General features: G+C 51.5%; 1 protein-coding gene across 2 annotated transcripts in view; it reads right to left on the bottom strand.

Moving 5' to 3' along the window:
- Positions 1-13534, bottom strand: part of LOC119379531 (protease-associated domain-containing protein 1) — a 150533-nt gene extending 136999 nt beyond the window's left edge. The window contains exons 1-2 of one of the 2 annotated variants that reach the window (XM_037648825.2): positions 13394-13534; positions 13227-13333 (exon numbers count right to left, since the gene is read on the bottom strand). In XM_037648825.2, the coding sequence (XP_037504753.1) occupies positions 13227-13333; positions 13394-13475 (189 nt within the window). In that variant the 5' untranslated portion in view covers positions 13476-13534. The remainder of the gene's footprint in view (positions 1-13226; positions 13334-13393) is intronic. The other variant, XM_037648826.2, reaches the window with a different exon arrangement.
- Positions 13535-13919: the final 385 nt, after the last annotated feature.

Below are 13919 nucleotides of genomic sequence, written 5' to 3'. Positions count from 1 at the left end.
CGGATCGTCCTGTTGTGCCTTAAGTAGGTCCTCTCTGCTGAAGACGATACCGGCGGACGTTACAGGGTCTACCAGGTATGCGTCCTCACCCGAGGCGGTCGACTCGAAGGTCACTGCGCCGTCGGGGTTCGCGCCTTTTGACCCATTGGAGCCAGGGGCCCCAGAGTCTACTCTGTGCGAGTGCTCTTGGGAGTGGCGGACGTAAGTGTCAGATGCCAGAACGGGGGCACGCGACAAGGCGTCGGCCACGACGTTCGAACTCCCTTTCCGGTAGCGCACAACAAAGTTGTACCGCTGCAAGGTCAACGCCCAGCGCGCGAGGCGGCCCGAGGGCTCGCGCAAGCGCTTAAGCCAGGTGAGTGCCATGTGGTCCGTCTCCACCACGAATGACACGCCGTCGACGTAGCAGTCGAACTTCCGAAGAGCAAAGACTATAGCGAGACATTCCCGTTCAGTCACGCTGTAGTTGCGCTCGGCGGCGTTAAGTGACCGGCTCGCAAAGGCGACTGGCCGGAGGACGCCGTCGTGCTCCTGAAGCAGTACCGCTCCGAGACCCAGGTCGCTTGCGTCCGCTTGGACAACGAACTCCCTGTTGAGGTCGGGCAGCTTCAGATCGGCTGTGGCCACTAGAGCTTGAAATAGAGCCTTGAAGGCTCGCTCTTGCTCTGGCCCCCAGCTCCATCGTGCCGACTTTTTCAACAGTGCGGTCAAGGGCGCTTGGAGGTCCGCGCAGTTTGGGATGAACTGCCGGTAGTAGTTCACCATGCCCAAAAAGCGCCTCAGGCCCTGAATGTTTGCCGGCGACGGGTACTCCACAATGGCACGTACCTTCTCCTCGCACGGCAGAACGCGACCGCTCTCGATGGTAAAGCCCAACAGTGAAATGCGAGTCTCAGCTATTTGAGCTTTCTTCGGGTTCAAGGTCAACCCGGCGGCACGCAACCTCTCGAGGACGTCCTCCAAGTGGCGGAGGTGCTCCTCGGACGTTCGAGAGAAGATGACGATGTCGTCGAGGTACGCCATGGCGTGTTGCCATTTAGCGTCCCCGAGAACGCGGTCTATCAGTCTCTGGAACGTAGCTGCAGCTCCAGAACAGCCAAACGGCATGCGGGTAAACTCGTACAAACCTCTGTGGGAGGTGAACGCAGTTTTCTCCGCGTCAGCCGGCTCCATCTGAACCTGCAGGTAACCGCGGCTAGCGTCCAAGGTGCTGAAGTAGCAAGCACCGCCTAGCGCAGCCACGATCGAGTCAACGTTAGGCATAGGATAGGCATCCTTCCTCGTGACCTCGTTCAGCCGGCGGTAGTCCACACAGAGCCGGTGAGAGCCGTCTCTTTTGGGGACCATTACCACCGGTGAACCCCAGGGACTGTTTGAGCGTTGGACAACTCCGGTCTCAATCAACTCATCCAATGCCTGGTCAATTGCTTTCCTCTTTGCCGCACTGACGGGGCGAGGATTGCATTTCCACGGTTGTGCGTCGCCTGTGTCAATCCGGTGCCTCACCAGAGAGGTGCAACCCGGGCGTTCCGTGAACATGTCACTGAAACGTGTCAACAGCGACGACAGGCGTGCCTTCTCATGTGTCGACAAGCTGTCCGGCAAAGGCGGCAGCGAGCGATCCGAGCTGCTGCTTACCGGGGTGGTCACCGGCGTAGCCGAGACCTCGTCCACCACGGTAGCGCTATGCTCGAGAGAAAGCGGTAGGCACGGACCGTTTTCCGCCGCGCCGGCCAAAGGGCCAGTCTTGGCGCCGGAGTGAGAGACACGGGCCGAGGGGGCCACGCTTTGTCTCCTCTCCTCCTGCTCTCTCGTGGCGCCCGGCGACTTACGGGCAGCCGAGACCACGGGAGGTGTAGCGAATGGCCGTAGGGCGCCGGAAGGGCCGTTCCTGTAGCCTCCGCTCGCGACGTCTATCACGATACCCGTGTGCGCGAGAAAGTCGCGACCAAGAATCACGGGCACGGAAAGACCCGGGAGATGCACGAAACGCTGTCGGCGCGCGCGATTCTCCCAGCGCACAACCAACCGCACAGCGCCGCACGAGGTGGCGGTACCGCTGGCGAGATGGAAGGCAGTGTCGCAAGCTCGAATGCGGACAGAGCGGTCGCGCAAATGAGCCATAACCTCTTCGCCGAACAGCGAGATCGAAGCCCCGCTATCCAGCAACGCCGCAAACTCTCGACCAGCGATCGTAAGGGCGATGAACGGCGCCGGCGTGGCTGGAAAGTCATGTCCAGCGCGACACGCCATCGGTGCCAGAGGTTGGGTTACACCCCCATGCTCTCGTACTGCTGTAGCCGCCGGCGAGGGGGAGCTCACCGACGGCTCACCCCGTTTCCCGACGGGCGAGCAGGCCCTTGCGTCGGGTGGGGCGCGTTGCATGATCGCGCGGTGTGGCCACGCTCATGACAACGGTAGCAGACGACGCCTTTTCCCCCATCAGTGAGGGATTTTGGCGACCCTTGAGAGCTAGGACAGCTAGGAGGCCTCCGTTCGCTAGCCGCAGGGGGGGCTCCGCGATCGGATCGCTTCTCGTGCGTTGGGGCACGGGGGTTCCGTTCTCGTTCGCCCTGCAGTGCAAAGGGGCACGCCCGGGCGTACGAGTACGGGTCGAGAGCGCGGTCCGAAACGTCCGGCGCGTCTCGTTGCTCTCTCACGGCCGAGGCCACCTCGTGATTAGGGGGATTACGGGGTGACGAGTCACCACCAGCCGACGCACAACGAGGCTCGAGAGAAGCGGACGGCGGTGGCGGCGGGCGGTAGGCTCTCGCCGCCAGTATGTCGCCCTGAATACGCTTCGCATCGGATGCCAGCTCGTTTAGGTCACGATAACGGGCGCTCCGAAGGTAAGCGGCGAAGGTTGGATGAGCCTGACGTATGACTCGCTCCACCTTCTCGGCGTCTGATGCCGTAGGATCGGCAAGGAGGTAGAGCTCCTGCAAAGCCCGGACGTACTCGAGAAGAGATTCGTCGGGATGCTGTGTTCGAAGCTCTAGCTCGCGACGCATGCGGCGCTCGTAGTCAGGAGGAAGGAATTCGCTACGGAAGAGCACCCTAAACTCCTCCATCGAACGAGCCTGGTGGCCGACAAGTCGGTACCACCGCGCCGCTTGGGCTGTCAGCGATACAGGCAATACGCTACCGAGCATAACGCTGTCGCTCAGCCCCATCGCCCGCTGATAGCGGTGCAGCGCCTCGAGGTACTCTGTGGCACTCATGCGGTCCGAATAACCGCTGTACTCAGGCAGAGGTACCCTTAGGCTACTCGGTGCGCCTGGCTGAGGGGACTCGAGGCCTCCCTTTACAGCACAAGGCTGCGAGCGCGCCGCTTCCAACAGGACGTTTAGGAGCTGTGCCACAGTTGCGTGCAGCGGCGATTGCTCCGACGCAGGCGCGGCCGTAACAGGGTCGCGCGCCTGTTCTCCGGCATGCACGTCAGACCGAAAAGGGCCAATAAACGGCATGGAGGAGTGTAGGGTTGTTTCCGCTCCGACGGGCGCATGAGGCCTCACACGACAGGCAAGCGGATCGACCGCGGAGCACGGTGGCCCACGTCTGTCGAAAGTACCGCCTACGTGAGTCTGAGGCATGCAAGCGTCGGGAAACGCGGCGACGTTGTCGGCCAAGCGAGCTGGCTCGCGCACGACGTTGTCAACCCTTTGCGCTCCTGACCAAGGTGGGTCAGTGAGATCGTGCGTGCCGACACCTGAGTGGCCTGGGAAGGAAGGCGCGGGTGCGGCGGTTTGGGCCGTCAACTGCGCTGCTGACAAGGAAAGGCCAGCGAGCGGCGACTGCGCCGGGGACGGGCCCGTAAGCGCGTGAGTCTAGAACAGCTGATACAGCCCGTTACTGGCTTGCCTACGACTGTGGTCCTCGTTCAAGCGGCTCGCATCACTGTAGGGGGCCCCGAAAAAGGGATCTCTCCCGGTGAACGCAAGCAGAGGGTCGCCGAGAGGGCCGTACCCCGTGCTGTCGCCGCCGTCCGCCTCGAACGAGATCAAGTCCGTCGCCACAGGATCGAACAGGAACGAGCGCCTCGAGGGGGTCTGCTCTGAAGCCATGCCGAAACCAAGTTGGGCGCCAGTTATGTGGAGGTAGGATTGCGAGACGCTTACCCTACGAGCGCGACCGTGCAGGGACGCGACGTTCTCCACTGCCGCTGCGTGCGACGACGCTGCGGCCGGGTTCGTCGTTTTCTCCGACACGGCGCAGAAACCACGTACGAGGCAGGGTAACAACAACAACGGGTTTATTAACCCAAGATGCAGCACAGTACGACACTCACAGGCTTGCAGGCCGGAAGGGGAACTCCGCAGGACCGATCGAGTACGCTTGCCAGCGGCGCTAAGACTACCACACAAAGGGCAGCGGTCGGGCACACGAACGAGAAGCCGCCTGCTAGAGCAGCGCGTCAACCTCTCGTGCTAGCCTGAGACAATACCCGGAAACACTGCCGCTCCGGCGTCCCAAAGAATTACGTCATGATGACGTCACCGACACCATCTTGAATAATTTGCTAGTTCGGCGGCCTTTTGAAAGGGGCCGTAACTGAAGGTGAAATTGGCGCTAGTGTTCATGGAGATTCAAAATTAAAGCAGCCAATGGCAGCCTGCCGCCGTGCCGGCAAAGCCGTGCACCCCGCGCCGGCCGCGGAGGCCGCGCGCGCTGAGAGTGCTGAGAGCATCTGACGCGGGCAAGCCCGCGCCAGACAGAAGCGAGCTCAAGGGGGAAGGGAGTTGTCACTGGCGGCCAATGAGAACAGGCGTTGCGCAGTGACGTAAGCTAGCTTGGTGGCGTGAGCATGTCAAGGCATGCCCGGACGCGTGGCCGCGCGCCGGGAAGCCGGCGCGCACGGCTCGCACCAGACAAAGAGGCCTGGCGCTGCCGATTAACGGCGGTCCCCGGCGCTCGAGCCGCGCGGGGCCAACACACGCGCTAGCTGGGGAACGAGGCGCCAAAGGGGAGGGCGCGCTCGATTCCCACAGGAGAAATAGAAAACTCTAAGAAGGTAGCCAATATCCAAGTAGATATTAAGAGGTCACTGGGGTTCATCCTGCACTTAATGATGTGATCGATAAAAGAAAGGCTAATTTTGGAAGATGTTGGTTACAGTGCCCCTTAGGGCACTCGTATCAATAAATAAATAAATGCCATCACCTTAGTGGTGGCTTCTCCACTTTACATGGTTGCTTTCGTAGCCATGCAGCTATGCTTGGTGGAAGGGGGGGGGGAGCCTATACAGTACCTTTATTGTTGACCTTCCTTCTCACTTATTAGACTAAATGGTAGCTTGCCACTTTTACCCTGGCGCACCACTTGAGCAGGTCGGACGCCCACCTTCCCGCCTCATTTTGTTAGTAGAACCCATATATAGGCAAGCAGTTTCTGCAGTAAATCCCAACTGAAGTAAGTGCTTGTGCCTCTGTAGAAGCTACCTACCATCATAAATTTGTTCCAAGTAGCCCGATGACCAAACTGTCTGCATTAACAGGCCCAGATCAGGCCCACTGGAGGTCAGACAGAGTATGTGTTTTAAAACTGCCATTGCTCATGCAGCTGTACCTGAAGGCAATTCAGTGGCAGCAAAATATTGTGCAATATTCGACAGTCGTTTTTCAAGGACAACATGGAAAGGATGACAGAAACAAGGTAGGGTTAAAATTTGTGGCATTTTATTTATATCTCTTGTGCACACATCATGCCATGATCAAGGACTACACCCAACTGTACTGTAGGCCAAGAATGAATAACCAGTTTTAGCATGGCAATCCTGGCATCAATGTGCCAATGCCGACATGCAGGGCTTATGTGTGAGATGACAGCCACATATGAGATCGTGCCGGTGCACACATGCAGTGTGCGGTGCTGGTTAAATAATAATAATATCTGGGGTTTAACGTCCCAAAACCAAGATATGATTATGAGAGACGCCGTAGTGGAGGGCTTCGGAAATTTCGACCACCTGGGGTTCTTTAACGTGCACCTAAATCTAAGTACACGGTGTGTGGTGCTGGTTAGAGACCCAGCAAGTGTGCCTCTCATTACAAACAGAATGCCAACAATGGCCTGCCCAAGCTGGTGCGCTTGTGTCAGAGGCGAGGTGCAACAAAGAGCAGAATGTTTGTTCCTGTTGACCTTTCCATTTGGATGTGTCCACTCAGTGCACACAAGCATTATTGCATTCTCTCAAAATGAAGGCAGGATGAACAACCCCCTGGCATAGAGAAGAAAGGCACCTGTTTCTCAAAGTTGGCATACCCACTACCAATGAAATGCTGCTCCTTCAAAAGTACCTCTTCTTTTTCATGTCGAAAAAAGTTTAGCCTTCCCTTGATACGATAGGTCTGTCTGAGACAGGCACCACCTCAAAGAATACAAGCCGCCAAGCAACAGCCGCCACAAAGCCCTATGATGGTGCGCAAGCAAGGAGAATGCGGTTCAAATGTGCCTCATCTAACATGAAAATAATCATGATGCACTGCCACACCAACCATGGTGAGCCTATGATATGGCATTTTCACTAGGAAGGACCCACAAATAATGAAGCAGAGTTTTGAATTTGTGCAAGCACTTAAGCTACGACGTTTTCAATGTTTAAGGCAAGGAGTGACAAGCACAAACCAATCATTAAAATAACAAGACATTTGAGCCCCGCCACGTGGGCCTTGAGATTGTGAACAAGGCCCCTGTAGTGGGGCCAAAGTGTGTTTTTCTTTCTAACGATTTGCCATTGCCGGTAATACATTTTCTTGTTTCCATCAAACTTTGGATTTCTTTGACTACAAATTAGGCAAAACACCTTGTGTCATATAGGCAATGAAATGTTACCCTCCTTCTTGGTGGTCACTGGAGATCAGTGGTCACCCACCAATTCAGCCTCTACAGGTTCCCCAAAAATCCCAGCCTCTGCAGTAAGCCGCTGGCAAGCTTGTAGACAATGGTCACTGGCAGTGAAGATATGGGAATAGTGGTGGCATCAAGTGCAAAAACTTCAGATATCTCAGTATACCAATGTGCTGCTCACCCTGGCGCAAAGCCACCTCGCAATGTCACAGCTGGACATCTCACAAATGGTTTCATTGTGTTGTAAAGTATGCATGTGAACACTGCCCTCTCTTCATGTTTTGTTTGAGTTAGATAAGGAAAGCAGTGGCAGCCTCAACTTGTCAGCTCATGAACTTGTCATCTCTTCCATCTTCCCCTGAACCTTTTTGTGAAGATCAGCAGTGGTCAAACAGCTCACGTCAACATGGAGCACATTGTAACACAGGCCGATGACACTTGCTGACTGCCAGGTGTTAGAACTGTACGGTGATTGCACATTAACTTTTCATTACTTTTTTCTCAAATACAACAGATTATAAAGTGTTCAAACTATTACGAACCTTTGCTGACAAACTGAAAAAATTATCCGTCACATTAGTGAAACAGCCAATCAGATCAGTCATCTGTGATGTTGCTCAACCATGAAAGAGGCCACGGGCAGGAGCGGCTGAAAGTTTAACTGGCAGCACCATGGAAATACATAGCGATGCACATATTTGAAACCTTTAATAAATTACACACTACTTTAGGCAGACCACAGAAATATTTAGAGCTCTTTCTACAGAACAAAGCTCAGACAATAATCTAGAATTATTCTTCCGTTTGGTTCCAAAAATTTTCCCAAATTGTTATTTTAGCTTTGCATAGATCTTTGCAGAGCACCTTTTGTGCCCTAATAGTGTCACAAATTGCTCTACGTAGGCAACTACTCCGTCATTGGCTTTGTTTCTACACTTCCATTGTCTGCCTCGTAATGGCTACCTGGGTCCAGCTGTTTATACAACATGGCAGACAGTACGGTAAGGCTCTCATAGCTAGGTGCAGCTATGAAAAACAAAATAGGACGAGTGCTGCAAATAACAAGAGATCAAATCTCGTCAATAGGTGAATGCATACAAAATTCCAAACTTCCACAGGAGGTGCAGCTGTGCAACATGGCAGTCACAATCGCAACACCACCAACATGCAGTGGTGGGTAGAGCTTTCCTTTAAAGAGGTACTGACATAAAATTTCGCGGCCGAGATAGCCTGCTGGATCGATTCCCGTGTACGTGCGTGTACCATCTGCAAAATATCGACAGCAAATAAAGCTTGGAAGGCATTTTATATGAATTTTGAAGTTCGCGAGCGCGATCCAGCATTATAGGCCGCACCTGGTGCATTGACACCCTCGGAGGTGACCCGAGGTGACCCCCCTACTTCCCCTACGTAACCGTTGCAGCCGGTACAAGTTATGATGACGTCGTAGCCGCCATTTCTGTATTGACGCGCTTCCCGACCAATCGCTCCTCGCCGGCGGGTCAAACCTGAAGTGATTCGCCACGTCGAAAATTCCTTCCATCCCCGCCGCAAAAAAATCGTCGCCATCAGACGACGATGAGCCCGACGACGACAGACCGCGGGAAATGCATCACTGTTCTGTGTGCTCACGTGACCGAGCGTTTCACTCGCTAGGGGGTGATAGTTGCACCTGGCGGCTTGTTTTTGGAGCTCTGTCAAGCCGAAACTGAGGCTGTGTCAGTAATGAGGAGCTTGTAATTAATTATCTGTCGCGCGTTGCAGCAAACGATGTGCCGTGTTATGACTAACAGGCACCCAGCAACACATTGCAGCAAAAAAACGCAGGGCGAAAATTTTTGTGTCAGGACTCCTTTAATACTACAGTTGTCCTCCGATTTATGTTACTGTGCAGCAAGAAACGTGATAAGCTTGCGTCCCAAATGAAAAAAGCTCAGGTGCTTACAGAAAGATTTGGAATGACGGACAGGCAGGCACTGGCCAGCGAAGCGCACCGACGGAAAAAAAAAATGGTGCCACGGTGTGAATGTGCACAGCATCCCTAGTGAACAAGCCTCACTCCACCGTGCATTTGGAATGGTATTGTGCAATAAAGCTAGTGTTAAGTGATTCTTAGCGCTAAGCAAAATGGCAGGCTTTGCCAGTTCTATTCACAGTTGCGTACCATAAATACATTGACTAATAAAGATAGTGATGAGGACAAGATAAATGGCAACAAAAGATAGCAATGGAGTGAACTTGGGCGTGTTGGTTAAGCATGATGAACCACGCAGCGCGAGTAAACAATGGGAACACAGGAAGGGAACACACACAGCGCTGGCTTACAACAAAATTTATTGAAGCAACATTTCACATTTATACAGGGGATCAGCCAACCACTGCGCATGTCATAGCAGATAACTTTCTGATCAACTTGGAAAAGCAGAACGAAGAAATTGCAATTCTTTATCTGATAAAAATATCGACGCCGAACTAACACATATGTCACCCAACCTTTGACTCATCTCTGCTTCAGTTATTTCTCGGACATAATTATTTCTCTGTTTACAAACCACGTCAGCTTCCTGAAAGACTGGTTTCCACGTGCAGTCATTACAGTGCAGAGCGAGAAGGCCTCCCTGTCCTTTTGTGACATTGTTGCTTGCTCATGGAACCTTTCATTGATACATCGGCCCGTTTGGCCGATGTAATGTTTACCACAACTTAGCGGTATAGAATAAACTACGCCTACTGCACAGTCTTGAAAAGCCGCTCGCTGTTTCTTTGCACAAGAAACTTCTTCGTCGATAGCTCTGTCTGGTTGAGTTAATCTACACAAAGAGGCCAACTTAAGCGGGGCCGAGAATGCATTTGGAACATGTGACTTCTGAGCGATTCGTTTAAGATTGTGTGCCACCTTCTGAATGTAAGGGATGACCACTTTCTTCTTCGTGTTACCTGGTCGCGCCTGAGGTGGTCGCACCAGTTTTTTGAGTAGTCCTTCAGCTACTGAAACTGCAGATGCATCGGATAGCCCGCTAGAGATAAGCGCTCAGATTGGAGCTGCACTGCTTCTATCATTAGATGGGCACATGACTTTGACACAGCATTTCTGAAACAAAAACAAGCCACACTTCTTTTCACCAATTTGGAGTGAGCTGACTGAAAAGGTAGTAGTGGTTTACCGGCCCTAGGATCGTACTGCCAACATACGTGCTCAGCACCAAAATTCAACAACAAATCAAGAAAGCGCAGTTTTCCATCAACCGGAAGTTCATGGGTAATGTTTAAAGGGATTGAAGCAATCCCGAGTCATATGAAGAATGTCAGCAACATCTGACTCAAGTGAAGCGCATTGATACATCGGCCCGTTTGGCCGATGTATCAATGAAAGGTTCCATGAGCAAGCAACAATGTCACAAAAGGACAGGGAGGCCTTCTCGCTCTGCACTGTAATGACTGCACGTGCAAACCAGTCTTTCAGGAAGCTGACGTGGTTTGTAAACACAGAAATAATTATGTCCGAGAAATAACTGAAGCAAAGATGATTCAAAGGTTGGGTGACGAATGTGTTAGTTCGGCGTCGATATTTTTATCAGATAAAGAAATGCAATTTCTTCGTTGTGCTTTTCCAAGTTGATCAGAAAGTTATCTGCTATGACATGCGCAGTGGTTGGCTGATCCCCTGTATATATGTGAAATGTTGCTTCAATAAATTTTGTTGTAAGTCAGCGCTGTGCGTTCCCTTCCTGTGTCCCCGTTGTTTACTCGCATTGTGTGGTTCATCAAAAGATAGCACTTGCACGCATGCATACACAGCACGTTCTGCGCAACCCTCCTGCGACAGTGCTCAGATTCACCCCACGCAAGCCCCAAGCCAACGCCAGTACAGATGCACTAGGGAGATCATGGCTGTATTGTTCCAGAGGCGTGCTCCGTTGGCGAGTGGCCGCCTGTACATGAATGGAACCACATTAGGGATATGGCCGCCGCATTGCTAGCACGAAATGGGAGTTTATCACAAAGCATGAAATTACTATGCATATGGCTCATAAGTACTTGAAGGTGTGCTTTGTCATGTTTTCTTCTTGCACTGCACTCTGCTGTCCCCTTCAAAGCATCCAGTGGTAGATAACTGTTTTGCATTTGAACAACAAAAATGACTGGGCCGATTAGCAGAAATATGATTTCCTTGCGCTTTCTTGATCAAAAAGACATACAAAAAATCAGCAAGCAGTTAACGGCACCAGCGACAGTTACCACTGCCGAGAAATACCACCTGCAGCAATGCAATCGACTGAATCTCACTTTGGAGCAGCATAACTGTTTGGAGCAGTTACCAAACAAACTTTCTCAAAGCCAAATATTTGTCTCTAAACTAGACCAGTTGTACTACACATTTAACAAAATCAATTTATGCACAAATACAGGCCTCCTTAGTTAGGACACCCCAAAAGATGAAATTAACTTACTGCTCGTCGCGTTTCTACAGACAGCCCTAAGTTTTCTTTAGGGGCGTGACTTGAGACCACCTAGCATTTTCCCGGAATCCACGTTATGTTTGTGAATGAACATGTCTTTCCCTGATGCTTCAGTTACAGTACTGGAAGCACAAGCTATGTAAATATCCCACAAATTCTGTTTACCATCGAGAAGAACTATTGTGATGACATTTAAGAACAACCTAGGGCTTCACTGTGTGGTGATAAAGGCAGCGCTGCAAAGTTCACAAAGACGGCAGGCAGGAACGACACAGACTTTGTTCCTAACTGTGAAGCACTGCCTTCCTCATCCATCATGTAGCCCCTACACAAGCTCTTGTGAAGTGCATGCTGTTCTGCTTTATGGAGAAAATCATTCAGATCCTGGTCTTGTTCTCAGTTGTGCTGCACGGAATTTGCAGCAATGGGAGGCTTCATATTCAGCAAGTTCTCAAACACCCACTGTTGCTGCGGCTGAGAAACAGAACCAAGATACCGGGATGCTGGGACACCATGCATTCTCGGCAAAATCCCACAGTTGACTGCAGTGCATGGCATAATGGTCATTGTAAGGTCAGACTTAAAAATTAAGCGTCCTGCACAAACTTTCATGGAAGTATATTACGACAAATAGTACAGTTTTTTGTAAAACAAACAAGCCATAACAAGCACATACACGTATGCTCACTGTAGTTAAGAGAATAAATCAAAGAGCTTGGTGTCTAGTTTGGTCCACAACAGAAGCTAGTTTAGTGAGCTTAAGAATGTAATCTCACACAATGGTCTAGTACCAGTAGAAAACTTTATTTACACAGTATGGGCCACTCTAAATTGTTCGGCAGAGTTGCACCTAGCAGCATTCCAAATGATGGAATGAACAGTTTCACAACTACTTCAACTACACAGCACTCACCAGTATGCTACAATGACCACTAGATATTAAGGTGCTAACCTAAGGATGGTTCAGTCTTCTTTTTCTCTGAAAGACCACAAGTCTTGGCACAAGCTCGGCATAAATTAGGAGATTTTCGGAAAAATGAAGCAGGACGTAGCAGGCTTCACTCCTTGGCACAGTTTAGCGCAAATGACGCAGCTACCACACCACTGCACTTGTGATTCTATGGTTTTTGGTGTTTATGATAATGGGCAGGAACGATAAAAACAGCACCATTAAGAAAGCAAACCATACAGAACTAGGGAAGCAGCAAGTGTCTGATTGCCGCCACTCTTTCTTATCGACGCGCTTCAGCAACAACGTTCATCATTGATCAACATGGCCAACCGCGACGAGCGCAACGTTGACGTTGTTGAACGCGAACGTGCGTTACGGGACATTCGAAAAAAATGCTGCAAGACAATGATAAACATTTTATGTACTATTATGCAACAAAACATCGTATTTTACATTGCATACCGCTGACAACGGGCCATTTTTGGTAGGAGTAAACGCCCTCATGCCAGCAACAGTGGAGATCGCTCGCCGACATGCTCGCCGAGGCCGTCGCGTGAATTACGTGAATGGAGTTTGCCCATCCAAGCGACCGCTTGCGCGAAGACGATCTACGTCGCGTCGCGCGTCGCTGTCGCGTGCATTTGTCGATGACTCGTCCCATCTTGAATGGCGGCTACATGAGCATGCTCATTGTGATGATATCGACTGCTGCCCTTTCTAGACATATCTTCTGCACTGCTGCATGTTAAATGGTTGTACGATTGTTTTTCACCCTTTTTATGTTTTTTTTTTATTCGTTAAGCTTTCTTTACCATTTCTCGATTGTTACTTTTGTACCACTTTGTAATGTGACACTTCAACCACTCCTTGATTCTGTGCTTTTAAGCTGATAACCTTGTTCTTAACAGCAGTATCTGCTCTCCGAACGAATGTCTCTGGACTGTTGAATAATATCAACCAAAACTTACAAACGACGAACCGAACTCGTGCGCGGGTCTCAGACGAAACGTGTACCGCAGGCTTTCTGGTTCAAGTATTTCGAAGAAGATGTCCTCTTTTAGGCCATCAGATGACACTGAAAGAAGAACGCTGTCGTCAGAGAAGTTACGCGGCGGCGGCATTTGCCACTACCCACCCAAGTTCGCCAGCACATCCACGAGGAAGCAACAATACGTCAGCAGTAGACTCGCCGTGCTCCGCAAAAGTCGCCTGCGCATTCCAACGACTCAGCCCATCACCGACCGCACACGTGCGCCACCAACACCCATACAATTAGAGAACGGAAACTGTACCTTTGACAGTGCAACAGAAATAAGGGTAGCGGTGGCGTTGTGAACTAAAGTAGCCGACCCCTAGACCGCACGCGCGCTCCTTTCCTTACGGCCTTCTCACCCGTCGCGAAAGCAATGGGAGAGTTTCTCAGTATGTTTCGCCGCCCGTCGGCGGTAGGGGCGCTGCGACCCTGACCGTGCATCTCCTGCGCCGCGCACTCGGCACAAGAGCGGTGCTCGATGTGAAACCGCGGAAGGGGGGTTCTCGACGGAGAAAGGGGAGGGGGATTATTCAAGAAGTCAGGGGTAGAGGGAGGATCGTCTCCTTTAAAAAAAACTAATGTTATCAGACGGCTCTCCGCATAATGTCGGTGTGCATGTGCTCGTGGA

The sequence above is a fragment of the Rhipicephalus sanguineus genome, chromosome 1 (assembly GCF_013339695.2).
Source record: "Rhipicephalus sanguineus isolate Rsan-2018 chromosome 1, BIME_Rsan_1.4, whole genome shotgun sequence".
Classification (NCBI taxonomy): Eukaryota; Metazoa; Arthropoda; class Arachnida; order Ixodida; family Ixodidae; genus Rhipicephalus; species Rhipicephalus sanguineus.
Note: the sequence above shows the minus strand (reverse complement) of the source record. Positions and strands in the feature narration are given on the sequence as shown.